General features: G+C 38.8%; 1 protein-coding gene across 4 annotated transcripts in view; it reads left to right on the top strand.

Annotated features, from left to right (window-relative positions):
- Positions 1-341: 341 nt before the first annotated feature.
- sntg2 (syntrophin, gamma 2) overlaps positions 342-27,557 on the top strand; it is a 126,306-nt gene continuing 99,090 nt past the window's right edge. For 2 of the 4 annotated variants that reach the window (XM_041971370.1, XM_041971369.1), the window contains exon 1: positions 357-696. In XM_041971370.1, coding sequence (XP_041827304.1) covers positions 628-696 — 69 coding nt within the window. In that variant the 5' untranslated portion in view covers positions 357-627. Of the gene's footprint in view, positions 697-27,557 lie in introns of all 4 variants that reach the window. The other 2 variants (XM_041971371.1, XM_041971368.1) reach the window with 2 other exon arrangements.

Genomic DNA, 27,557 nt, shown 5'->3' with positions numbered 1-27,557 from the left:
TATGATAATATGCAAACTGTCCTAAAAATAAAAAAAATAAAAAACTAGTTTCTATAATTAGAAGCGGGTCTAAAATTAGTAATATAGTGCATTTTTGTTTCTTCTTAAAATTGCTAAACAGACATGTTTATTATCGGATATTTCTAGTAGAAATGGACGATTTGCATGTGTGAAAGGTAAACTGCTTCTCCGAAATTCCCACCTTTAACTGTTCCATCCATGGAAACAGATGAAATGTCATTACATCCAGGAATTAAATACTCGCGGATTGGTTCGTGTGACGCATAAATGGTTAACAGGAGGACAGGCCGCAGGTGGGGAGGCATGCAGGCTGATGAGCAGCAGCATCAGCAGCAGCAGCAGCAGAGGATCCGCTGACAGTCGAGGCTGAGCCGCCGAGGAGACAGCAACGCTCCGGGTTTGTTCCTGCAGCAGATTAAACTGTTGTCGTTTCAGGATGCGAACAACTCCCAGCAGTCCTCTCAGAGCCGCTAGGCATGCAGCCTCAGTCTGCAGTCTCCGCCGTTAAACGGGGCGCCGGTGAATAACACTCGCATCAATTACTGGATAAATGACTTGAGAAACTCTCGTGGAAGTCAGCGGACAGAGGAAACGGCTGCACGGGAGATGAATGTGACCAGGAAGCAGCAACCTAAGCTGATCGAGCGACCCGCCAGCCTGCCGGTTCCAACTTCGGCAAGTAAACGCTCTCTTTTCATTGTCTTTCTTTCCTTTTTTATTTTCCTTTCATTGCATAAATAAACTTAAATCAGAAGTCGTTGTGGCTGAAAGTGCGTTTTACGCACTGGTAGATTCAAAGAGCGTTTACGCAGTTTCAGCTTACAGCATACCCCCAGACTACTCTTATTTATTTAAAATTGTGCGTTTTCACACATAACAATTAAGAATAAATATCTAGCTTTGCACATTTCGCCATGCATGGAGCCAACTATAACTCCCAACTTTTCTAAAGGGCGTCTATCACTAATGTTCCAAAAGGCGTGAGCAGTAGTTTGGGACTTAAAGTTAGTCAAAAAATGACGTTTAGCCTTTTAAATATGTGCCATGTCCAACAAAAGACTTATCTTCCCTCAGATTAGCGTTGATTTTGTTTATTCTTGGTATTTTACTGTAACATTTTGGTAAATTACCTTTTGAAAGGTGTGTTACATTGCTGAGTATTACTATATGACATGTGTTTAACATAATGCAGCCTGTTTCTTTGTGTCTGTCAGCAATATGTCAGCTTCAGTAGGTGCCAGATTGAATGCATTGCCTTGAACTTATGTGGCTACAGAATGCAGGCATTTGTCTCGTGGCCATTGCTACCATTATTTACTGGTGTTAGACATTTGCTCACTGCTTTCTTAATGTGTAATTTGATGTAGTTTGGCTCTGAACAAGACAACAAATGATCTAACCTTTTAAAGGCTCCCATATTAATGTATTAGCTGCTTTGAAAAACAAAAAAGAACATAAACTATGACATGCCATTTGTTAACACTGAATCAAGGCTGGTCTAACAGAACAGTGGGGAAATGCCACATTTCCAATTTCAAACTCATTTAACTGGATTTGTTTCTGCTGCTCAGGTTTCCATAGATACCTTTCCATACCCGTCAGTCTGTATGGTTTCATTTAAAATGTAGCACTTTACTTTAAATTCTACCCTCTGACCCATCTTCTCCTGCATTTGGTTTGCTATCACCTCCTCTCCACCAGGTACGCAGCACCTCTAATTTCATGAGCCCCCGGAGTCCTGCATAGCAGGCAATTTGAGATCATAAAATGTTGGATTCGGAATCTGGATATCTAAGCCTCAAGGAGCTCACAAGTTGGTGGCTTCATTTGCTTAGTGTGTGAGCATTTCCACATTTTCCACTCTTACTATTTCCTAATGGGTCCAATTATACAGTAAGTCATGCTGTTGGAATAGATTCTCCCCCTGGCGGGAAGTTTCAGGGTGTCTGAGGCTGCAGAATATATAAACTGTGTGCATCATTACTGCATATATATATATATATATATATATATATATATATATATATATATATATATATATATATATATATATATATATATATATATGCAAAGAATAAAGCAATTAAAAAAAACAAAAAAAAAACAAAAAAAAAAAAACAAGACATTTTGACATTTGACAATAAGACATGCTATGTATATTCATAAGGTCTGCAGTCCACTCATGGAGCTCTGTTCTACATCTAACCAGTAAGCACAGAAAAGGGGAATGAAGCCCTTAATAATACCCCCGAGATTAGTACCAAATCTTGAAGTGATTGTTTTATATATTGCAAGTATTATTGATATTGCAATGCTGTTTTTGTATGATGTACACTATAAACTCAGATGGTGACTAAAGGCTAAAGATGTGCCAGTGTTTTGTACGCTAATGGCATCTACAACATGTATTTTTCTTGGGATCTTGCATTACTTGTGTCAACCTTGATCAACATGATTTGTTCCAGGGCCACTGTGGTCGTCCTTGGTCAAATTTAAGCAAGCGTCATACAAAAATCTTGTGCTCGGTTTTTGAAATCCACCGTGGTGTGGAATCTGAGTCAATCAGATAGATTGGATTAAAGGACTGGAAAGGCACACCTTCTGTTATAACGGTCCCTGGAGCACAATTAGTGCATTCCAACAAATATTAGATGGGTTCTTATGATCAAACTTTTAAGAAGTGGCCAGTGTTGTCATGTAGAGTAGCAGGGGAACAAGGAGTAAATGAGCTCTGAGAGTGTTCAGCAGTCACAGTAGATGCATGAGACTGTTTCCTCCTGTCCACACACCAGCAGCTCACTGGCTACAGTACATGTGTGCTTTAGTTTGACTGTGTTTGAATTGTGTGTCAGGGTGTATTAGCGCTGTGATGGACAGGCAGGGTGTTTTCCTGCCACTGCACGCTGGGAGACACTCCATCCCTGACTTCACTCAAGCAGTGCATTTGTTTGAGAATTGAAAAATGTACTTTGCCATTTTGAGGTATAATTCTCTGCTGTTGCAGTGGCTATGGATTTCCGGGCTCGTTTGCACCAATACAAAGTTGTGCCTAAATTCTCTACCACTGGATGTCTCTGGGACCACCAAAGTCTAAAAAAGTTTCTTTCTTTGAGCGGTTAAAATTTCCCGCTACCTCAGATTGAACACCTGGAGCTCAGATTTAAATGCTCTGGCCTCCCCGTCTACATCTCCACCACAACGTGACGTTCAGCCTTTCTTGTACCTTGAATGTTGGAACTTGATGAACAAAATGGAAAAAGAAACATGGCTGTTTCTGTGTTTAGGAGCTACTTTTTGTACCACGTGCCGTCAGACTGTTCAATGCCACTACTGGGTGGTGGGTTTAGTTCTATTTTACTTTATCTATCTTTATTTGAGTTATATATTATTTTAGTCTTATTTTACCTTTGTAGTTGCTGTGTTTGTGTTTATTTTTGTACTATTATTTTTCTTTGAAGGGGAATGGGTGCAATGTGTGTGAGCTGCAGACCGCAGTTAAGTTCCTTTTGGCTGAAGTACTTTTTAGCAGCTAATTCTCAAATGAATTAAGCTAATATTGCTTTAGCAGTACTTTGGAAAGGTGAACAATTTTAAAATTTGACTTGTGTTTGGTTATTACTGAGGGAATGTCAGAATAAGCCCATGTTGAGGTTGCGGCTGACAAACCTTATGCTCCTGACTGGGAAATTAAGCTGGGGTTGGTGTTTTTTTTTTCTGATTGGGAGCTTAACACTCCTAAGATCCCCTTCTATTTACTTAACCCAGAAGGGGGAGTGGAACTGATGAATCCCCCTGAAACCAGCTGATCCACAGGGGGTTGCTAAGATGCTGTTGAAAAGATGTGGTGGATCTTAATTCATGTGGTTACTGTTTTACTGTTTAATATGTGGGGTTGTTGTCTCACTGCAGTTACTAGTGTTTCTTGGTTTTGGTTCACAGACAGGTGCATAAAGCCCCACTGCTAAACTGTGGCAGATTTTTACAATTGGACACCCCCTAACAAAAGCTTATTCAGAACCCATCTTGCGTCCTTTTTCTTCTCTGAGCTCCCTCTATCCAATATAAGTTCAATATTGGTGCTTGTCTTATCTCTTGCTCTGTCCCTGTGCCTCCCTTTTCCTCACTTCTTCCAATAATATCCTCATGTTTCTTTGCTGAAATGGTCACAGTGCACGTTCAGGGCAATAACTGCTGCAGGAGTATGTATAATAAATGTCAGTGAACCATCAAAACAACTCAGAAGCTGCTCTAAGGTTGAAAAATTATGTAGTGTTGCTTTTTGAATAAATGAATGTTTTATTTTCAACATGTTAAAGGAGAAAGTAACAGCAAAATGCACACCAGCCGCAACAAAAATCATTTCAATTCAACATGCTCAAAAAGGAGAAGGAAACAGTTTTAATTTATTCTACCCCTTTTTAAGTACATATAGGCTTCCACTGTTTTGTTCTACATACATATTTACTTATACACAACATATACATACATTTTTATATTTTCTATGCCATTATCCAGAAACGTCTTGTTAATATAGGAATGAACTTGTACACTACATAGTTCCATGTTCAGTCTGTGAAGATAATTATTCTGACGCCATCTAATTAAAAGGAGCTAAAAAAGGATGGTACCATCACATAGATTTATTTAGGAAAAGATTTTTCTGGACGGCAATATTTTTTTTTTCTTTTTTTCTACTAAGAAGGTTGGGTTTCCATTACTATTAATCTTTTTTTAATTAGCTGGATATTTTTTCTTTTGCTCAACTTTCTTTATTTACTCCCAAGATATCTGAATTGTGAGCTCAAACAAACACGGACTCTTTAACAGTAAAAGTAATTCTACTCATCACAGGAGCACACAGACACTGACAGTGGGGTAACTCTCTCTCTCTCTCTCTCTCTCTCTCTCTTAGTTCAAGTGTACTTGAAATAAAAGATGTGGTCTTTTTTTTTTTTTATAAGATCCTGCAGTTGGAAAAGGCAACCCCAGTTTAGCATCATCATATGATATGTTGCAGTACTATTGTTTATCAACACCAAAATGTACAAGCAGATTGTGAAAGAATTAATGACTCAGCATGATTCAGTAGCTTGTAGTTTCCTTTTTATGATTTTGGTCTTTCACATTATTGTGGAGGATTTCTGGCCCACTCTTCTTTACATCATCACTTCAGGTAATGGTTTGTTTTTACAGTTCTCTTAGGGTCCTGCCAGATCATTTTGTTTTGGGTAATAGCGATGTTAAATGGTTGTAAAGTCAACCTATTATCACTTAAAAAACACACTGAGGATTAAAGGATTCATGTCTCAGCATTAAACTTTAGTAGACTAGACTACTTTAACACTGTCCCTACAGGTCTCCCTAAAAAGTCCATTGGGCAGCTGCAGTTAGTCCAGAACGCTGCTGCTTGAGTCCTCGCTAAAGGCGGATTTATGCTCGGCGTAGCTCAGCAGAGGCTCGACGTGCACCCCTGCCACGCAGACGGTTACGCGGAGGTACTCCCTTGTGATTGGTCAGTTTGGAATCACGTGTTGCCGGATATCTGTATCTTCTCGCTGAATTTGTGTGGTAACCACTGTTTTTAAAACAATAACCAGTGGATCAGGTTAATGAGAGGCGGATCAGATTATTTTTTCGTTTTCTTCCACAAGCTAATGAAGACACTGAACCATACAGGACGCCATTGTTTTAAAACAGAAAATATCTACCGAACTAAAGTGAACCATCAAAAGAACTGGTGAGTTTACCGGCCGATACCACCCCTGATTACCACCTTTGGTTTAGGAGGAGAAATTACAACAAGATACCAAAATGACACGCACCTCCTACGCTCGAGTGTGAAAGCAAACTCACCGCACACAGATGCTGCACGAGCATAAATCTGCCTTAAGGGCACATTCACATTCATTCCTAGTCTGTCTGATCAGAAAGTCTGCTTTGTTTTTTAGGAATTGTGAATGTGCAAATGAACTCTGATTCGGATCAAAGAAGTTGCAGGTTCGGGGCATTGCATCATGGGTAAACACTGTAAAAGTTCTGATAACAACTTGGAAAACGCAAGATTAGGATCAGATGCAGCTCCAGGTTTTGATTTGTGGTAGAAACAGAAGTTGTCCTGCATTAACCAATAGATGGACGAATTTTCTTCTTGTTGCGTCTTGCCTTCTCCTTCAGTAATATTTGATGCAGCGAAGCCTCTGGTAGGGAGTGGAATACATTTAAAAGGTCTTTGTTTAACTCATTTATCACACAATGAACATAAGGTTGTAACATGAAAAGTAAAATTTCTCCTGTTTTGTCCAAAATAAGCTTCTTTTTGTTTTTTAATCAAGACTCTGGTTAACTGGCCGAATACTAGCGACTAGATGTTCAGATTGACAGATATCTCATTTCCTTTAGTCAAAGATTGTTCAGTTTTAATTGTTTAAAAAAGAAAAAAAGAAAAAAAAAACTTGTTAAATATTGTTCTTCTATGAGGAAAATAAATCTTGGACAATTACACATATTGGTACCTTTTTTATTTTAGTTTAGTGGGTGTGTGCTAATGACCACATCTGTGTGTGTCAGATTGTCGGCCAACCAGGTCAGTTGAAATGGCAGAAGAAAGAAAAATGACAAATATCTTTTTTTTTTTTTTCTTTTCTTTTTAGTGCTCCAAAATGCCAAGTAAGTGGACACCAGTAAAATCAAGGCATTGTGACGAAGATGTCCATAAGAAAGAAATAAATGCTTATGAAAATGTTTCATAATGGTTTCATTAGGCAAAGTCGTCAGCTGAGCACAGAGAGCCAACTTTAGGTTTTCAGACAGATAAGATGGCATAATGTAGACGGTTAAATTTGATTTATAGACCTACAGTTACAATTTAAAATTTAAACAGAAGACCGGTGCATTTTTAAGTTGCCTTGTTTTGTGGCATAGTTGTAATGTGTTATATTTTGTTTGTTGACACTACAATAAATGTATATTTTTGAAAGTACTATACTCTGTACAGTACTAATGTAGTATTTATTGCTTTTTCTGCACCCAACTGTAATGCGTTTTTAATGTTTGTAAAGAACTTTGAAATATTTTATGCATGAAAGGTGCTATACAAATAAACCTGCTTTGCCTTAGGTTGTTTGATGTTTGGTACAAACTGTTTGTGCTGATATTTTGCTTTCTCCAAACATAACGCTGTGCATTATGACCAAATGTCTCCATTTTAGTCTCTTGTGTCCAAGGACTGCCCTGTCGTAGATGTAGTGACCCCATCTCATGTTCTTGAATTTAAAGATCAGATCTTTTTGTCCTGATGCATTAAAACTATTTTTTTATTGTTTTTATATATAACATAAACATTCCAAAAATCCTCCCAAATAAACATGTCTGGTATGTTTTTAAATGTGCAGAAAAATCTTGCTGAAACACGACTTTCTAAAGTCCTGGCAATTATTTATCATTGCGAACAGATGCCACATTCACTTTTAAAGAGAATATTCCCTCACAGAAAAAGGAGAAGACATTTGTTGACTCAGCAGGGATATTGAATAAGAAAGGTTGATATGCACAACATAAAGAATTTAAATCAGTCCTGAAACCCAGAGAGCCTCACACCATTATGTTCCATTATCTTTTGATTTGCCACCTGACATCTGAATTTTGTTTTTCTCATCACAAACATGTTTCCACCCTAACAGGTGCAGAAAAAGCTGAAATTGGTGTAAAAAAATTCACCAGACTTGTGGAAATGAGATGTGTGTGTTCAAATGAAGTCTGCACAATACCTTGGGGTTTAACACAAATTAAATACTATCATATTTTTAGCGTTTAGGCTTTGTAGTAATAATCAAACCATGAGGAACTAAAAGGGGTCAAAGTTTATTTAGAAGGAACCTTAAGTCTAATTGGGCTCTACGGTAAAATATTGGTTCTTCTTGCGTTACTGGATTTTTAGTGGTGCAACTAACTGACTGTAACTGAACTTGGGCACAAACTTAAATGAGTCATCTGCTTTGTCACTGTTTTTCAAGTGGAATATCGTTGATCATCCTGCAGAGAAGAATGCATGAAGGTGCCATCCATCAACATAACGCAGTCAAATATGCAATGAAATATTGACAAAAATAGTCAATAATTGAATGAATTATTACACACAGCCTGACATGATTGCATTGAATATTAAATATATATTGGCGTGCGACTCAACGTAGCCTTACTAAATGATACCAAGAATGACCTCAAAGTAGACTGATTCAAATGGGATGCGGGGCTTTATGATTAAAAGACAATAAAACAGACTTGTCGGCTTGTCCCTTTCTAATGGCCTAAAAAAAAAGTGGCACACGTCATAAAAATCCCAACCCCCTGTGGTCACATGCCTTGATTTCTTTTGGCAGGCGCTGTAGAAGTATAATTATACCCCAATGGAATGTGAAAGCTGATGCTTTTACATTCAGCAAGTCTATCTCATTTTAACTAAATCACTGCTGTTGGAGCATTAACATTGACTCTAATTTTTATATATATATATATATATATATATATATATATATATATATATATATATATATATAATGTTAGAGCATTTTTGATTGTATGCACAATCTTATTCCTGCAACTGCTGTCAGGCTCTTTAAAATGAATGGTGTAATTTAATGAAACTAGGGAGAGGGTACAAACATGTGGCTCATGCTGTTTGACTCCCTAAAGCATTTCCTTCTCAGGCTGTATTAAATGTTTAGTAATTCTGTACAAAATCATTATATATAGATATAATTTCCTGTCAGATGTTATTACAATTTTGTTATTCTCCTTATGGCATGTGAGCTAATGACAGCATGCAGAGCCCATGAGAGTTGTGAAATGGTCCAAAGGGCAGACTTCAGTGTTGCATCATAAATTAGACTTTTTCTTTTCCTTTTTTTAAGGCTTATAATTAGTCCCTGTAGGAAGAACACATATATATAATACAGTATATTCACAATTCATATTTCATTAAGTTTACAAAACCAGGCAGTAATTAAAGTTGTCATTGGGTAAAGTCTAAATTTTTAAAACTATCCAGAGGATGTCAAGCGTCACAAATCCTGATGCATGAAAATGGACCGTGCCAGTAAAGTATAGAACCTCTCTAAAAATGTTTTCTTGGCAAAAAAAGGAAACACATAATCTACATTATTACCCACAGTGTTTCATTAGCATTTTTATTTAGATTCAAGGCAGGAAACTTATGCATTTTAATGTCCCACTCATTTCCAAGTGAGAGATGACAAAATCTACCTTGTCCCCTCAACAGCTAATGGGAGGATTGTTGTGGGCACTTAACTCACCACTTGCAGAGAACATCTACTGAAAGAAAAGCTAAAATTGTAGTTTGACATCTGAAATTTGTCCTTGAAAATGGGAAAATGTAGAGTTCAACATTACCTCCTGAAAATACATTCACCCAAAATTGCTGCAACAGTTTAAGTGGATTGTTTTGAATACATTTGAGTTTCTGTCTCTGCATTGTGTGAAGGAAAGAGTCAAAATTACAGTTTTCATTTCTCAAACGGCAAAGTTCATTTTGTAAATGTGCCTCATGCCATCGTTGGTCTCTTGAGAAGCATGGATGCAATAATCCCAAACACTGGACTGAAAGCGTGTCTAACACAGTCAGCCGCCCTGCTGTTTGAGCAGTAAAGCTCTGCAAGATGAGCCTGTGCAAACAATGAGTATACAATAGAGAGGAAATGCATCAAGTGGATCTGATTCCCCATGGAGCCACTCTGAGGGGAGAATTGAACAAGGATGACTGCAGAACCCCAATCTTGTGAGGTTTTTGCATATGAGAAAAGCTCCATGTTTACTGTTTATTGACTTAAATTGTGCACACAGATCTTAAACACAAAGTTCACGATGCAGTTTAATTCCATTTAAATTTTTTTTAAAGTAGTTTTTTGACTTGGAAAAAACAAAATTGCACACTATTAGACATCAAGCCACTGATTTTCTGTTTTAAATAAATATGAATTGGTGATTCTTAGTGGCTGCATTCTTGTACGGGGGTAAACAAATGCTTCTAAAATTCTTGTTCTTCTTTAATATCATTTGCATCCAATCCATTTCAGAGAAATAATTTGAATTTGAGGAAAATATTGTGTCATCTTCCTGAGAGCTTGAGTAGAGGTCCCACAGACGTGTAGCTAGCAGCAGTTTAAATTGGTGATGCGCAAAATTGAAAACGGGAGGAAATTACGTTTTGTTTTGTTTTTTCAGCCCAGAGGAAATGGGATACACTAACCTGCATCTTTTTAAAATCTCAAACACATTTCTTTTAAGATGATGATGCAATAATAATAAAATCCCAATTCAGTTTATTTCCCTGATTGCTCAATTTTCTTTATCACTGCGTATTGCTACTTCATTAATGAGCTCCGTTTGATTTCTGAAATAATTAGAAACGATCTGAATTTTCTCATATCGACAAACATCATAAACAGTTGTGTTATTTTCAACTTCATTGTTGAACCTTATTTTTCTAATGCTGGAAAATCATAAAACATCATTACTATATTGTGACGTTCTGTTATCAAAAATAGGTAAGCAACCCTCTTGTAGCAAGATTTCTTGCAGTAAAGTGGTGCGTTTTGTCCCTTCAGCCTTTCTGTAGTTCAGGTAGACTATAGAAGTTAAAAAATGTTTTCAATGTTTTCCGTTAAGACCAGAAAACATTTTCCTGTAAGTATTCTAATAAATTTGTAATTGAACACAATATTTTTGAGGTAAATATTTGTTGCCAGACAAAGTTGTTTTAATCCTTTTAGTCTATTTTTGAATCCTAACAGCTAGCCAATAGCATTTTCCTTAGGCGTTAGCCTTAGCTAACTTATCTGTTTTTATACATTTGACGTGTATTGTATATAGCAGTGTATATATACATTACATTACTTATAGTCTATTATGTCTATTTGCTATATTGATGCAGAATCATCTACATCCGCATCACGATGCATTGTAGAAACAAATTCAACACCCCTATCGGCTACCATTTCTGTAAGAATAAAATCATCCACATCAGCCTGTAATTAGTAAGATGATGGGTAGAAGCAAACCAAGGCTGCTTACTCTTTAGGTACATTTACATGGAGCACTTTTAACCCGATTGAACGTCCAATCAGAATTAAAATGCCTCATGTCAACACGTCAGCTGATTCGATTGGTCTTGACCAGAAAGAGTTTTCAAACCAATCTAGAGGGATGGTTTAAAACCTTTTCACGAGTGGATCAGCAGGAAAAAATAACCATGTATATACACTCATTCAAATTGTTTTGTGGTGTATGTTGTTTCTACGCATGCTTGAACCATGTAGGGGTTACGTGACGTTATAAGTTTCAGGAAAGATTAAAACATGGCAGCAGAAAAACAGCACTGGCGGACACGGTGTTCTTGTTAGAAATTTAATGGGTTAAGGATCATTGTGCATTTCGGTGTTTTTAAAAAGTTTCAAAATAAAAAAAAATAAAAACCGAAACTACTACTTCCTAAACTAGTAGGCATTGCGCATGTCAAAAGTGTTACGATCGTATTAAATCTGTCCATCATGTAAATAAAACTGATCATGTTGTCTAGCGTAAATACCACAGGAGGAATCTCCAATCCGATTGATTTCAATCGGATAGATGAAATATTTGTCCATGTAACCGTAGCTAATGACACTCGAGGCCTTTGCAAATGATATAAAGTTAACTGGTTCACTTTGACTAACCACGCCTCAACCTTATTTACCATATTTAATTTAATGCTTAAAACTTTAAGTCACTTGCTTTTCACATTTTCCTCTTGGTTTTAACTGATGTTATACATCACCTAACTTACTGTTGTCTAAGCTTCTATGCTGACATCTTAAGTCTTTTTATCAGTAGCTTACCAAACTTTTCAAATTCCAAGTTGTGCTGCAATGATTTGCCATATTTTCTTGGTGAGATTTATTGTCAAAGAAATATTCGGGATTTTACAGTTGTGTTTATAAATTTCCCAACAGCATAAACATGTAAAATCACATGAACACTCATCAGTTTTTAAGTTTTAATTGGGCGCGTCAAAATTTATCGATATTAAAAGGCTGAATTTGACATTATTTCTGCAAGAGAAACCTTTTTGATCACCGCTGTGGCAAGGCATCTACATGAACGGAATCCACCAAAAAGCACTTTGTCCTACTACTGTATGAAGTTATGAGGCCTTACCTCGTCAAAGCTGATTTTGGGCATGTAGATGCCTTGTCATAATGGTAAGCCAAATCCACCAAAAAACACATTATCCACCTTATTTATGGAAATTCTGACATTTTTCAAGCCATACATTTGATCTATCATAAGTTTAGTTTTGTGCACAAGTTGCACTGACCCGCTGTTTTGGTTCGGACACAATCTTTTGTGGAAAGTGATGATGGTGAGGAATCTTTGATTGATTAATCATGGCATTTAATACGACGATTAATTGTGACTTCCCAGTGTATACTGTAATAAATTACTTGTGAGCTGAGAGATTAAGTGAATCAGTTTGCCTGATGTAATTTTGGATTAATACATTCAGTTAATCAACTCTAGGAACGAACTTGAATGCAAACATAAGACAGATGGAAACTTTGGCTACATGTACAAATATGACTGACATTTATTGTTAACATGTGACAAAGGCTGCAAGTAATCATTGTACCTGTAGTATAGCCTCTTATGTATGCCATGTGTTTTGTGATGCTGTGACTATACATGCGTGTACATCCGCTTTGTGTGTGTTAAATAGACTTCAGGGAGGTGTGTTTTTAAATTGCTGTTATACACTCTGGTGTGATGGCTTTTTAAATTTTGTTTAATAAGCATGATTTGTTTTTATGTAAAGCACTTTGTGTTTTGTGTATTATGTGTTTTATAAAATTTGATTTTGATTTGAATGGCAGTGCTGAAGGTAACTACTTTTGATTACTGTTACTTGTCTTTTCTATTTCAGTACTTTCCCTTAAATCCCGATCTAAGCATTTTAAAAATGGAGTTAGCATCTAGCTTGCTCTTTGCTCAGGTTACCGCAAAGAGGTAACCTAAGCTGTAAAATTTTATGTTTAGGATTTATGGAGATTTTCTGCACCCACCCAAGATATTTACCACACAATCTTTGCAAAAACTATAACTTGATATTTTATTGTTACAGTTTCAAGATTATTTAATGCAGTTTAACATAAAAATGGAGCAAGCATACTTTGGAGATGCACTCGAGCTGATATATTTCCAGACTTTGCCAGAATAGCAGTTTCCAGTGGTTTTCATTTTATGTGCCATGCCAACCTTCTACTAAGAATTTTATCATTTTATTTCATAAAAATAAAAATGTTTAAACACAATACATGTAATTGCAGTCAAACTTTTAATACAAACTTGGCAGAACGAGTGGCCCATCTCCTAAAAGTAAATGGACAGTTCTGTATACAATGTAATGCTGTTTTTAATTTGTGCACCATTGTGCAAACACATCTTTCACTTAAAACATTAAAAACATCCAAACGTTTACCAGTGATTCCACAATCATGTCTGGCAGATATTTGTCAACTTTTGAACTCCAGTGTAACCAATTCAAACCAGAGAAGAGTCAGACAATGCACATTTATACTGTGCAACTGTATGAAGCTGCTTCAGCTTCTGTTTAAGAAAATGGCTTTTAAAGACATGCTGCTGAAATGTTGACTATAATCCATCAGTATAAATTAAATGGTTTCTTTGCATAAAACTTTATGCATTTCATGGTTTTTAAAGAGTCTGTTCTACAGGAACACAATGAGAAAATGATATTTTAAACTGAGTTTCATCTCTTTGTTGACACAATAGAAGAATATGCCTTCATTGTAAGAAGTGAAAGTAGCTCCACACAATTTGGTAATTAGCAGCATGGCAAAGCCGTGTGAGTAGGAATGACCAAAGTTGTCTTATTTAAAATGATGGATTATGCTAATTTATGCAGCTGCATCCCTGGGTAGTTTATTTTTAACAGATTTTCTTTCAATCATCAATATAGATTCTTTTTTAAATTTCTTAGTAAAGCTACTAGACCACACTGCATGTTGTTTGCAAGGTTCACTCTAATTTACAATCTGCAAGCTGGTTTAAAAAAAAAAAAAAAAAAAAAAATGCAAGCTCACATTTAAAATATATGTACTTGCAATTTTGCTGTAAAAATCAGGCTTGTTTGCATATTAACCAAAGCAAATAAACATATGATCCTCCTAGCTGGTATAAAGAACATCAACATGTAGCTCTCTGCTTGGATTTTTCTGAGTCATCCGTGTATATGTCAGCTGACACAACCCCAGGGTGGTTTTAATTGACCCAAAAAAAACAGGACAAGCTGGAAAGAGCAAATGGTTTTGCCTTTCATCCTCTTGTTTTAAATCTCAGCCAGATATTAAAATGAAAAGATCTTTAAAGGCGCCAGAGATGAAAGTGCTCAGCTTGACAAAAGTAGTAATTGTGACACCTGCCACCATAATCCTGTTTTTTGTCACACATAAAGCCATTTCTTGTCCAAAACTACAAATTGGCAGATGACTATGATGTGTGTATCCTTGTGTCTACATCTCTATTCATTTGTCAGCAATAATGTGACCATAAATATCTTAAGTCAAATTTCTCTTCGGGGCTTTCTCTTGTGATCAGCTGCTGATATTTTTTGTAAGGAGCCTTAGTAAGAACACATGTCTAAATATGAATAAAAGTTTATGTCAAGTTTTCTGACAATCTGAACACAACATGGGCAAAAATATACCGACTAGAGCCGGACAGATATGGATGTTTTGAGACAGATTCCAAGATTTGTCAGAAAAACATTCTGATTAACCAATTAATCAGCCGATTTAAAAAATAAATAAATAAATAAAAAATAAAAACCTTTATTTTAAATTTGCATTGTGAATTTTTCTTTCCATGGAGCATATATTAACCAGATGTACTGATGAATTTATCTTTGATTTAGACAATATGTGTTTGCCATATATAAACAATATAATGAAGTTACTGGCAAAACATTATTTATGCAGCTTTTTAACGTTAAATTACATTATCTCTATTCCATTATTTTCTTGGCCATGAAGTCATGACTCATATGAACCAAAATGAAAACCTTTCTCAGATTTCAAAACATGTCGACAGAGTTGTATTTTAAACATATAATGGTCACAAATAGTCTGGCACTTAATGTTACTCCACAACAACACACACAATGAGTTGCTGTTAGAGCCTGAGTCACGTTGTGGTGTTTTCTGACAAAAATAAAAGTGAAAGGGTATCATGACAGTTGCTGAAGACAGAGTAATGTTAATCATTTTAACTTTTCCACTCCTCTCTGTGTTCACATCGCTACTCCTCAAATGCATCTTAACACCATACAGCCCATGCTTCTCAGAGACAATTTGGAAATCACAGGGCTAGACCTCCATCTCACAACATGGATTCTAGACTACCTCCCCAACCGACCAGTATGTGAGGACATGAGACTTTGAGTCCGACAGGGTTGTCTGTAGTACAGGGGCCCCACAGGGAACAGTTCTGGCTCCCTTCCTTTTCACCCACTACACTACAGACTTCACACTCAATTCAGCAAACTGACACCTACAAAAGTTCTCAGATGACTCTGCTGTCGTCAACCTCATCACAGACGGAGGTAACAGAGTACAGAGAACTGATCCAGGGTTTTGTGGGCTGGTGTCAGTGGAACCGCCTCCAGATCAGGCGAAAACCAAAGAGCTGGTGGTGGATTTCCACAGATGTAAACACTCTCCTCCGGCACCAGTGAACATCCAGAGAATGGACATTGAGAGGGTGACATCTTACAAGTACCTGGGTGTTCACCTGAACACCAACTGGACTGGACAGACAACTCTAACGCACTGTACAAGAAAGGACACAGTAGGCTGTATCTCCTAAGGAGACTCGGGTATTTTAGAGTGCAGGGGACACTGCTGAGATCCTTTTTTGACTCTGTGGTGGCTTCAGCCATCTATAATAGTGTGGTCTTCTGGGGCAGCAGCATCTCGACTGCTGACAGGAAGAGACTGAACAAACTGTCCTGCCATCTGTCTGGTGGAGGTGGTGATGGAGAGGAGAAATAATGGCTAAGCTTTCGTCTCTGATGGAGAAAACGTCCTACCCCATGCAGGACTTTTTAACAACATTGAGCAGCTCCTTCAGTGACAGACTACTTCACCTGCGTGTAAAGGAGAGATACCACAGGTCATTCCTTCCTGCTGCTGTCAGACTCTACAATCTGCACTGATCCCAGTAGCCACACAACCACAACGGAAATAACACACAATACTTGTGCAATAATGTAAATTAATTTTGTATATATTCTATCCTACTATTCTATTCTACAGTAATTTAGCAGACGCTTTTATCCAAAGCGGCTTACATTTGAGAGTAAGAACACAAGCATGAATTCAAACAAGATGGGACATAATAATTAAGTGATATATGCTTTTTTTTTATAGACTTCATCTCTCACTCTCTTTCTTTATGTGTGTATACATATATATATATATATATATATGAATGAATAGGGCTGGGCACATTATCGCAATGATTAATTAACGCAGTTAATTCTTTTTTTGATCACAGAAACATGGCGTCCGTGTGTCCGTTCCCGGTTGCAGCGGTGCGTCTGATGTAATCAGGAGAGAGCGGGTTTATTAAAATGAAGAGACGTTTTCTGTCTGGAACTTAAGAAAGAAGAAGAACCGACGTTTCTCTTTGTCAAAACCCATGCATATGGCAGAACATCGTGATTTTTGGATGGGAAACTGCTCCCAAAAGACAATGAGAAACTTATTTATTTTTTAAATAAATGTGGCTTTAATTTATGCAAGACAGCAAAAGTAAGACATGCTTTCTGACTTTTACAAATGTAAAGCATAAAGGGCTGCCTTTTTTTTTTCTTTTTTAAACCCTGTCCTGTCCAGCATCCTAACACACAGAACAGTGGTCTGTGTGCCATATTTTGCTTGACAGATTTGCTCTACCACCGGAGACATGTTATTTACATGGCTGCTCTTGATATTTTTATTATTTTTATTGTAATCTTATTTTCTTTAGTCTTTATATGTCAGTGCTGAACCTGACAGGGAGGTAGAGGAGGAGGGGGGGACAAAAACAAAAAAAAACCTCTTTACCCCAACCCTTACTCATTCATTCACTTTCTCATACCCCCCACCCCCACCTCCATGAGTATCCATGAGTGTTGGCTGTTTATACTGCAATTAAAAGCTGGAAGGAGCCATGAGATGGTGGTGGGTCCCACTGCTGTCAGGCAGCAGGACCCTCTCAGGTCTTCCTCAGTGTGTGTGAGTGTGTGTGTTATGTGTATAGTGCAATTCTGTTAAATGTGGTAGTGTCTAACGTGTAAATAAAATCGGGGGAGAGAGGTCACAAAGGGAGGGGATGGAGCCCATGTGCCCGTCCCCCCGAGGCCCTAAATGTTTATTGGTGTCTAGGTTGTGACTTAAAATCTAGTGGGGCCGGTAATCGCAGGGTTCCACTGGGGGATCCCGCAATGGGGACCCCCCAGCCAAACCCACCGACTCCACCCGCCCCACAGAGCCCTATGTGTGGTGTGTATGATGTGGGGTGGCGGGGGAGGAGAGAGGCCTGGGGAGGGGCAAAGCTTTTCATTGTCTTGCTGGCTGAGGATGCACATTATATCAGAATCAGAGGCTCTACCTGTTCATTACAATTAAGTTCAGTGCATGGATGCATGGCCACAGATCACAGTATACTCTTAAATATCCTCAGACAGGCTTTCGATTGTCTCAAAAATCCATTAATTAGTTCAGAACTGTACATGCCAATTTTTTTCTCCTTACATTGACTTTAAGCATGTTTTAGAATATGTTTCTTTTGTAAACTTAGAAACCCCTTTGTTGTGATATACCTTGATATTAATATGAAAAATTAATGTTTGAAATTAATATTAAATTTATAAGACTTTATTAATGTAATTTTGATTGGCACCACCCTTCTGTAAGATTCAGATTAATTCACAGCCCAGAAGGGAAAACCGTGAGTGGATATTTTAATAAAGATGTCTCATATCTAAAGTCTGAAGTTACTTCTCTGAAGGGACCATGACTTATTCCACAATAACCACTGAAACATCAGTCCACAACGATGTTTGGATATCCACATGTAGACTGACATCTCGGTTCTGGATTTAATCAGCGTGAGATTCCTCCTTTTGAAGATAGTTATCCATTTATTGCCAACAAGTCAAAGTTCCTTCCTCCTTGAATAGTTGGTGTATGCTGGGAACCCAGCTTAGATAAACATTTTGCCATCAGGTTAAAGGCAGAGGAGTTTTTCCCTTGGTTGTAAAACTTGTAGATACATGGCTGAGGGAAAAAAACAGAACTTCCCTCTGTGGTAACTGGGGTCTTGGTCTCCTACGCCTTCATTGTCTAACAGTTGCATACCGAATAAGCCAGTATGGGGACTGAACTGCTTGGACAGATGGATTATGTTTAGAAAATGGCAATAAAAATAAAACTTATATGCGAAATGATAACTAAAGCTCTTTGCAAACATGCACTTCTTCCTATTGGTTGCACCTCTAGTGCTTTTCCTTGAACAGTTTTGAGTGGCAATCTTTCTCAGACTCTAACATTTATTCATAGCTTTGACCATTAACAGTGATGCACATATTAGCAGTTAGAACTTGATTTTGTCTGTTTTACAGAGGAATCAAGCAGACAGTGGAGGTTGTCAAACTGTCCTTGACTTTTCATGACCTGTTTTATTAGTCAGAGAGCTTGAGTAAAATGCATAGGAAAATGAAATTACAATTTTCACTACAGCATTGCCAGTCATACTGCAACCTTGTCTTTCACATACAGAGAAGATGGCATTGATGTGCATCCCAAGGTAAAATGAAATCTGCTTGCAAACGTCTTCCCTTGGATATTTCTTTTTGTAGCCTAATAATTTTAAAATGGAGTCTGTGTGGTATATTTCAACCTCCTTTACACAGAAAAATGTGTGGATACATATTCATCCACCAATTTTTCACTTTTATTTTTAGAATTTTCTTTTCAGGGTTTTTTTTTTTTTTTTTTTAAATGTTTGCTTTTCAATAACAATGGACGAGAGATGCTGGCCAAGAATTAACTGTGAGGTCTGCAGTACTGTCACACAAAATTTAGCCTAAATATTTATTTTACTGATTGCAATTTGGTTTTTGAATTTAATTTTTAGCTTCCATTTAGTGTTTGTGTGTGTATATATATCTCATCATTAGATTACATCAAAATATGAACTGCTATATAGTCAAAGGCAGAGCTGAGATATGAATGGCTTCAGTCACCAACTGCAAGATGCGACCAGTGGCTAAAACACTAAAACCTGAAGGTTAGATTTCCTGTGGAACAGGTTAGTACTTTGTCCTGTTAGTAAAAACAAAACAGTCTATTATTTATTACATATACACTGCAGCGCTTAATTTTTTCTTCATGCTTGCTGTACTCCACATGCCTAGTTCCAGCCCAATGCCACACACACACGTATGTGCACACAGATAAACACAGCAACAAAGGCGCTTTTAAATTCTTTTGAAACTCTCCCAGGGAGGTGAAGATGGCAATGCTAATATGGTAGACATTAGCGTCTCCTGCGCCCACTCCTGTGCTAGGTGAACATAGAAGATATGTTCCACTCGCCATACATGTCCATGGCGTAGATCCAGTTAAACAAGTGGAATGTGTTCATTTTTTAGTTGTATTACAGCTTAAATTGATCCAATATTTGTAGGCTTCACTAACGTCAACACATTATCCGAGATCCGAGAGCGCAACTCCACTCAGTACAAGCACATTTCTGAAGTTAGACAGTCTGTCTTCAGGTTGTTTTTTTTTTTTTTTTTTTTCCAGTGTTTCAGTCTTTCTTAGAAAATTACTCTGTGATGAGGTATGAAAATATGATGTGACTTTACAGCTGAGTGTAGCTGTTGCATGATGTTTCAATTAAATGTGCTATTTTGCCCTGCTACTAATCCAGCTGTACTATCAGGTATGCTAGTTATTTTATGTGGAAAAAAAAATTTGGTTACTTCTTTTTTTCTTTTTTAAATCCAAGTCATTACTTCGTTGTCATTGACAACCTCCAGTCCTTGATGAACACAGAAAAATTGGGAGTGATGAATGATTTGTTAAACTGATGTGATGGAGCTAAGGTTTGATTGGATTGGGAGGCTGTAAATTGTAAAAAGTCTTGCACTGTATGTAGAGATAAAGATTCTTTTATATAATTTGATCTTGACAAAACAAAACAAAAAAAAGTGGTTCTGCACAAACAATTTGAGGTTGGGTGTGTATGTGTCACTTGACAGTTGTGATGCTTTTCAAGGTTATCAGTGTTTGGAAACTTTAGCTATATCAGGAGCCAAACAACTCAAATGTCATCTCGACATCTGAAGGAGAGATGGAGGCAGCAGGAAGAACGTACTTTGTGAAATGATGGCTCCTTATTAGACTTAACTGTGTACTGTATTTTGTATTCATGTATGCAAAACAAATAAGAGCCTAAATTTGCCAGACAAAATGAGTGTGCAGCAGAGGAAAACCAGCCATATCTTAATCATCCTAATCAGCTGTGCGATGTCATGTCTGATTAACAGCAGTTAACCTTGACTTAGTTTGGTTTTACGCATAATTTATCTACATAGAATATGATTTTTGACGAAAAAATTCTTGTCTTGCAGTTCTGTGGACTAAAATGCTTAACTTTTAATACAAAGCTAGCAGTCAGGTTCAGTTGATCCTTTTTGGTAAAAACATTCCTTGTGTAAGAAGTTATGTTTGTCATCCCACATCTCTTCCACTTCTTGTAGTAGAACGAATGAAGTTTGCTGCTTAGACTGAAACTGGCTCAGTGTAACTGTCATAAAAATTAGGTTCACACATTGTTGTACCTAAAAAACTTTAGTACCCTTATTCCAAACAAGTTGGGATGCTGTATAAAGTGTAAATAAAAACTGATTGCAATAATTTGCAAATCTCAAACTCATATTTGATTCCCAATTTAATATAAATGATGTAAGATCTTAAAACTGGGACATTTTCCATTTCATGGAAAATACTAGCTCAAAGGTGGAACATGGTGATGTTTACCGTTGTGTAGCATCATCACTTCTTTTAACAGCTGTTGAGTTTTAGGTTTTGTTGTCCCATTCTGGTCTGATGCAGGATTCTAGCTTTATATGATCCTGGACCACCTTTGCTGGATTTTTGGTTTGGTTTTGGCTCTAAATGTTTTTTTATTGGTGAAAGGTCTGGGGCCTCATTTATAAAGCTGGAGTACGTACAAAAAACATCATACACCAATTAAAGTTAACTTTTGGGAATTCTAAAAAGAAGACTTGGTGGGAGGATGCTCCTACTTCCACAGCAACTCTAACCCTGGCGTACGTACAAAACCTGGAGAAACGGGAAACTGCGACACCAAGAGTACAGAATAAAATCAAGGAAATGATGTGAAATGTGCAACATTTGTGCACAATCAAATATTACCTTTCACACCACATGTTATATATTAAACTATTTGCAGAAATTAATAAAGAGCCACATTTAATATTATTACTTCTAAGAATGCACGTTCACACACACAACAAAGAAAACAATATTAGGATTTACAAGAGAAAAGGGAGATGTTATTAATAAGGGCCTCTACTACTAAAATATGTTCTGTCATTGTGAAACAAAACTACATGTTAAAAAATACATTTACGCTAAATAAGGCAACAGTCAGCTGCCAACATGCGTCAGACAAATTAATAATAACTGCAGTTAAAATGACATGGTTGCTGTGAAAACGTACAATATGGACTCCAGATTTTCTGAGACCAGGAAGACTTACTGCATGGCTCATGAACGGTTCCGACTACCATGTGCTGTGCTGTTGGACCTCTGTGATGCTTTGGGCTCGGCGTTACAGAGACACACCAGGGGGAACCACGCCGTGCTGACAGCACTGGGCTTTCTGTTAACTGGCACCTTCCAGAGGAACTGGCTGTCAGGTCGGAGAAATCACTGCCCACCTTCAGCCGTATTATGCCAGACGTGATAGACGGCATCATTAACTTTCCTACGATGACGGTAAACAGGCAAGCAAACAATGCTTTTTGCAGCAATGTCCAGTTTCCCCGATTTTATCGGCACTATTGACTGCACTAAAGTTTCACCGAAGCTGCAGACAATGAAATGAAATTGTGGGGATAACAAAAAAAAACTTTAATCCCAGAGGAAAATTGCAAATGGGAAATGAAACCTGTTGTTATTGACCAAAGCATTTTCATTCTGTAAACGTCCAAATCATATGTGATTCAACATGTTGCTCACCAGCTTAGTGGCTCATTAGCCGGGGTCCACAATAACTGAGACAATTGCTTCATTTGCAAGTCTATGCACATGTATTCGATTGTTGAACACGAGGGCTTCAGGCGGCTACCGTACTACGTTATGGTGTCGTGCAAATGTCTTTCTTAAGAAGTCGTCCCAACATACCAGTTAGTGAAAAATATCTTCAGTCATTATGTAGTTTAGCATTGTCTTGCTGAAATCTGCAAGGCCTTCGCTGAAAGATGCGTTGTCCAGATGGGAGCAGATGTTGCTCTAAAACTTCCATGTACTTTTCAGAAATAATGTAGCCTCCACAGATTTGTAAGCTGCGACGCCATATACATTAATGCAATCCACACCATCAGATATGCAAGCTTTTGACCAGTCTGCTAGATGGTCCCTCTCCTCTTTTTAGTTCACTGGTGTACATCATTTCAAATGTTTATATGGGTTTATCAGACTTACATCTTACAGTGTCCCAACTAATTTGGAATTGGGATTTTCATTGTAATACTCTGTTTGCTGTACATGTTTCTCAGTTTGTCACAACTTTTGGTTCCGTTTGTGGTTTGGTTCTTAAGGTTTTCATGCAGTTCTGGTAAAAGCTGAAGGATGCGGTGGTGTGGTTATTTGGTGCATCATTGTCTTAAGATAACTGTACACTTTTGATATGATAAACAGGAAGTATCTTTAGTGTGCTTTTAATTTAAAAACAAAACAAAACAAAAAGCGCTATATCAAATCTAATCCATTATTATTATTATTCCTGTAGTGGATCCTGTATGATAAGGATCCAGATGAAAAGAGATCACGGATGCATTGTGTCGCATATTTCTATGTAAGATATGAAGTCGTTTATATGGTGAAAAAGCTATGACATTATATGCTTTATTTTTGCCGGCATTCATTTATATAAACAAATAAATGTTTTTAATAGGTTTATTTATGTTTTGTAAAAGAAAAGAAAAAAATTGATTAAAATCGGAAATCGGATTTGGTTATAAAAAATCTGAGATTTTATTTTTAGGCCATATCGCCCAGCCCTAACTTAAAGTATTAAGTTTGTGGTGGTTTTACAAAAAAATTATATATATATAAAAAAAAAAAAAACAACATAAAGAAAAAAATAGGAGATTTTCTTTTTATGCTCTGACCTGTGAAAGAAAACAAAAGCATTTAACACAAGCATAAGCTCAACCAGCACTAGGCGTTTTTAAAGAATTCAAACAAAACCAAAGCTTCCCTGATCACTGATTCTTATGGATGCACTGATACACTTTTTTCAATTCTGATACTGTTACCAATATCTGAGATTTAATATCGGCCGATATTGATTGGCCACCGATACAGAAAAACGTTGCTGAATTACTGTCTCATTGTGTGGAAGACTGAAATCTTTCTTTTTTTCAAGGCAACATTAGACTTGACTTTACTAATTTTTAAAAACCAATATAAACGTACTGAATTATGTATTTAACTGTGCACCAGTACGGCAATCCTAAATAACTTAGCAAGCTTAAAGTCTTAAAGTCTTAAAGTCAGGTTTATTTGTCAATTTCTTCACATGCCCATAACATACAAAGGAATCGAAATTACGTTTCTCACTGTCCCATGCGTATACAGGTATCAAGACAAGTAGGACAAGACAAACAATAAAGTGCACAGACAAGTCTGGTCCTTAAATAAATAAAAGGTATCAAAACAAGGCTAAGAGGTATCACAAACAAGATCAGCATATGTGCATTTGAGTCTTCCAGTAGTTTTACAATATGAAGAGATATACTGTGAGGAAGCAGCTCCAGTTAAAGTTTCAAGTATTCTCAGGGTTTGTAGTGCAGTTTAAAGTTACAAGTATTTACAGGGTTTATAGTGCAAGGCAGTCAAGTAATACAAGTGTTCGCAGGGTTTGTAGTGCAAGGCAGTAATCGCACTTAGCAGCATACTTAGTAGCAGTAATGTTAACAGTCTTTGGTTCTGCTGGCTGGGGCTGGGGGGTGGGGGCGAGAGTTTAGTTGGGGCTGGGGTTGGGGGGGGAGGGGGTAGGGGCAGGGGGGTGGGGCGAGAGTTTAGCAGTCTCACAGCCTGATGGATGAAGCTGTTGGTGAGTCTGGTGGTGCGGGAGTGGAGGCTCCTGTACCTCCGTCCAGAGGGCAGGAGGCTGAACAGGTTGTGTGCGGGGTGGCTTGCATCGCTCACAATGGTGATGGCTTTTCGGGTGAGGCGTGTGCTGTAGATGTCTTGTAGGGAGGGGAGTGTTGCTCCAATGATCTTGCCAGCTGTATTCACAATGCGCTGCAGGGCTTTCCTGTTGTAGTCAGTGCAGCTCCCACCCCACACGGTGATGCAGCTGGTAAGGATGCTTTCAATGGTCCCTCTGTAAAATGTGGTCAGAATGGGTGGTGGAGCGCTGGCGCGCGTGAGCTTACGCAGGAAGTAGAGGCGTTGTTGTGCCTTCTTTGCCAGTGATGTGGTGTTAGTGGTCCATGAGAGGTCCTCACTGATGTGCACCCCCAGGAATTTGGTGCTGCTCACCCTCTCCACTGCAGTGCCGTTAATGGTTAGTGGCAGGTGTTGTGTGTGGCCTCTCTGAAAGTTGACAACTATCTCCTTTGTCTTGCTGACATTCAGCAGAAGGTTGTTGTCCTTGCACCAGCTGGTTAGGAGGTCGACCTCTTTCCTGTAGTGGGATTCATCTCCTTTGGTGATGAGCCCCACCAGAGTTGTGTCATCCGCAAACTTCACAAGATGGTTGGAGCTGTAGGTTGGTGTGCAGTCGTGTGTGAGCAGAGTGAAGAGCAGGGGACTGAGCACACAGCCTTGAGGAGCCCCCGTGCTCAGGGTGATGCTGCCAGAGGTGTTGTTGCCTACACGCACCACTTGTGGCCTCTGACTTAGGAAGTCAAGCAGCCAGTTGCAGAGGGAGGTGCTGAGGCCTAGTTTGTCCAGTTTGCAGATGAGTTGTTGTGGTATGATGGTGTTGAATGCTGAACTAAAGTCTATGAACAGCATTCTCACATATGAGTCCTTCTTGTCCAGGTGAGTGAGAGCTGGGTGGAGGGCAGAGCAAATTGCATCCTCTGTGGATCGTCTGACTCTGTATGCAAACTGGAAGGGATCCAGGGTGGGGGGGAGGGTGGATTTGACATGAGACATGACTAGCCGTTCAAAGCACTTCATGATGATGGGTGTCAGTGCCACAGGACGGTAGTCATTGAAGCAGGATGGTGATGATTTCTTTGGCACAGGTATGATTGTAGTGGCTTTAAAGCATGACGGGACAATTGCTTGTTTAAGGGAGGTGTTGAAGATGTCTGTGAATACATCCTTCAGCTCCTCTGCGCATTCTTTCAGCACATTACCGGGGATGTTATCTGGTCCTGCTGCTTTCCGTGTGTTGATGGTGGAGAGTGTCCTCTTCACGCTGGCGGCAGACAGACACAGGGTCTGGTCGTGAGGAGATGGTGGGGTTTTCTGTGGGGTGGTGTTGTTCTCTGCTTCAAAGCGTGCAAAGAAGCTATTCAGGTTGTTGAGCAGAGTGGTGTCGCTCTCACAGCTCCGTGGCGCGGGCCTGTAGTCTGTGATGGCCTGAATGCCCTGCCAGAGACTCTGTGCATCCTTGCTGTCTCTGAAGTGTGAGGTTATCTTGTGTGTGTAGTCCTTCTTTGCTTTCCTGATGCCCCGGGACAGGTTGGCTCTTGCTGTTCTCAGGCCGGATTCATCCCCTGCTCTGAAGGCGTTGTCTCTGGCCCTCAGCAGCCTGTGGACATCCCCTGTCAGCCATGGCTTCTGGTTAGCCCGAGTGGTGATGGTTTTAATGTGTGTCACATCATCAATGCATTTGGTGATGTAGGAGGTCACCGTGTCTGTGTACTCCTCAATGTCTGTAGTGTCATTGTAGGTGGCTGCTTGCTTGAACATGTCCCAGTCTGTTGTTTCAAAGCAGTCCTGTAGTGCAGATGTGGCCCCCTGTGGCCACACTCTCTTTTGTTTGATGCTGGGCTTGATGAGTTTCACTCTCGGTCTGTATGCTGGCATTAGCATAACAGTGAGGTGATCGGAGAGCCCGATGTGAGGGAGGGGGATGGCTTTGTAAGCTCCTTTATGTGATGTGTACACTAAGTCCAAGATGTTGTCTCCCCTTGTTGGGAAGTGCACATGCTGGTGAAACTTTGGAAGAACGGCTTTGAGGTCAGCATGGTTGAAATCTCCAGCGAGGATGGTGAAACCGTCTGGATGTGCCGTCTGTTGTTCACTGATAGCCTGATACAGTTCGTTAAGCGCTGCGTTTCTATCACTGTTGTTGTTTGTCGGTGGGATGTAAATCGCAAATATAAGAATTGCGTTTGTTTCCCTGGGTAGATGGAAAGGCCTGCACTTCACAATCATAAATTCTGCCAGTGGTGAGCAATGTTTGCCTACCACAGTAGCATCCCGGCACCACGCATCGCGGATGTAAACACAGACCCCGCCACCCCGGGTCTTCCCTCTGTCTGTGATAGCCCTGTCCGCTCTGTAGCAGGTTAGCTGCTCCAGTTGTATGGCAGAGTCTGGAGTGTTATCCTTTAGCCATGTTTCAGTGAAAACAAGCACACAACAGTCACTCACTTTTCGATTCGCTGATCTCAGAAGTCGTATGTGATCCATTTTGTTATCCAGTGAACGTACGTTCGCCAAGAGGATAGATGGTATGGCTGGGCGTGTTGGATTAGCCTCTAGCCTAGCTCGGATGCCTCCCCGTTTGCCCCTCTTTCTTGTCCTTGCGCACCGCTTCCGACACCTCTTTTCCGGGGGAGGGGTAGCAGGCGAGATCGGTGAGGTAGCAGGCCGGCGTAGCAATCCTAGTTCCTTTAGCGTCTTTGTTACGTCCGAGTTTAAAACTTTGCAGATCTTGTTTCTTTGGATGTTTAACAAAGCCTGTCGATTGTACATGTATTCCGACGTACACTGACGGGAGACTCTTACAGGTAAACACTTACTAGACGAACAAAACATCGCATTGTCGGGAGAGCTTGAGGTCGCTGCGTCTACACGCGCCGCCATCTTAAACGCTTGCTCCAACATGTAAAATTATAACAAAACTCCTCCTGGTTCAGTCAGTTTAAGTAAGAGTATAACACCCAATGTAAAATAATACAGTGCTGAAACTGGGGG

The sequence above is a fragment of the Melanotaenia boesemani genome, chromosome 20 (genome assembly GCF_017639745.1).
Source record: "Melanotaenia boesemani isolate fMelBoe1 chromosome 20, fMelBoe1.pri, whole genome shotgun sequence".
NCBI classification, from domain to species: Eukaryota; Metazoa; Chordata; class Actinopteri; order Atheriniformes; family Melanotaeniidae; genus Melanotaenia; species Melanotaenia boesemani.
Note: the sequence above shows the minus strand (reverse complement) of the source record. Positions and strands in the feature narration are given on the sequence as shown.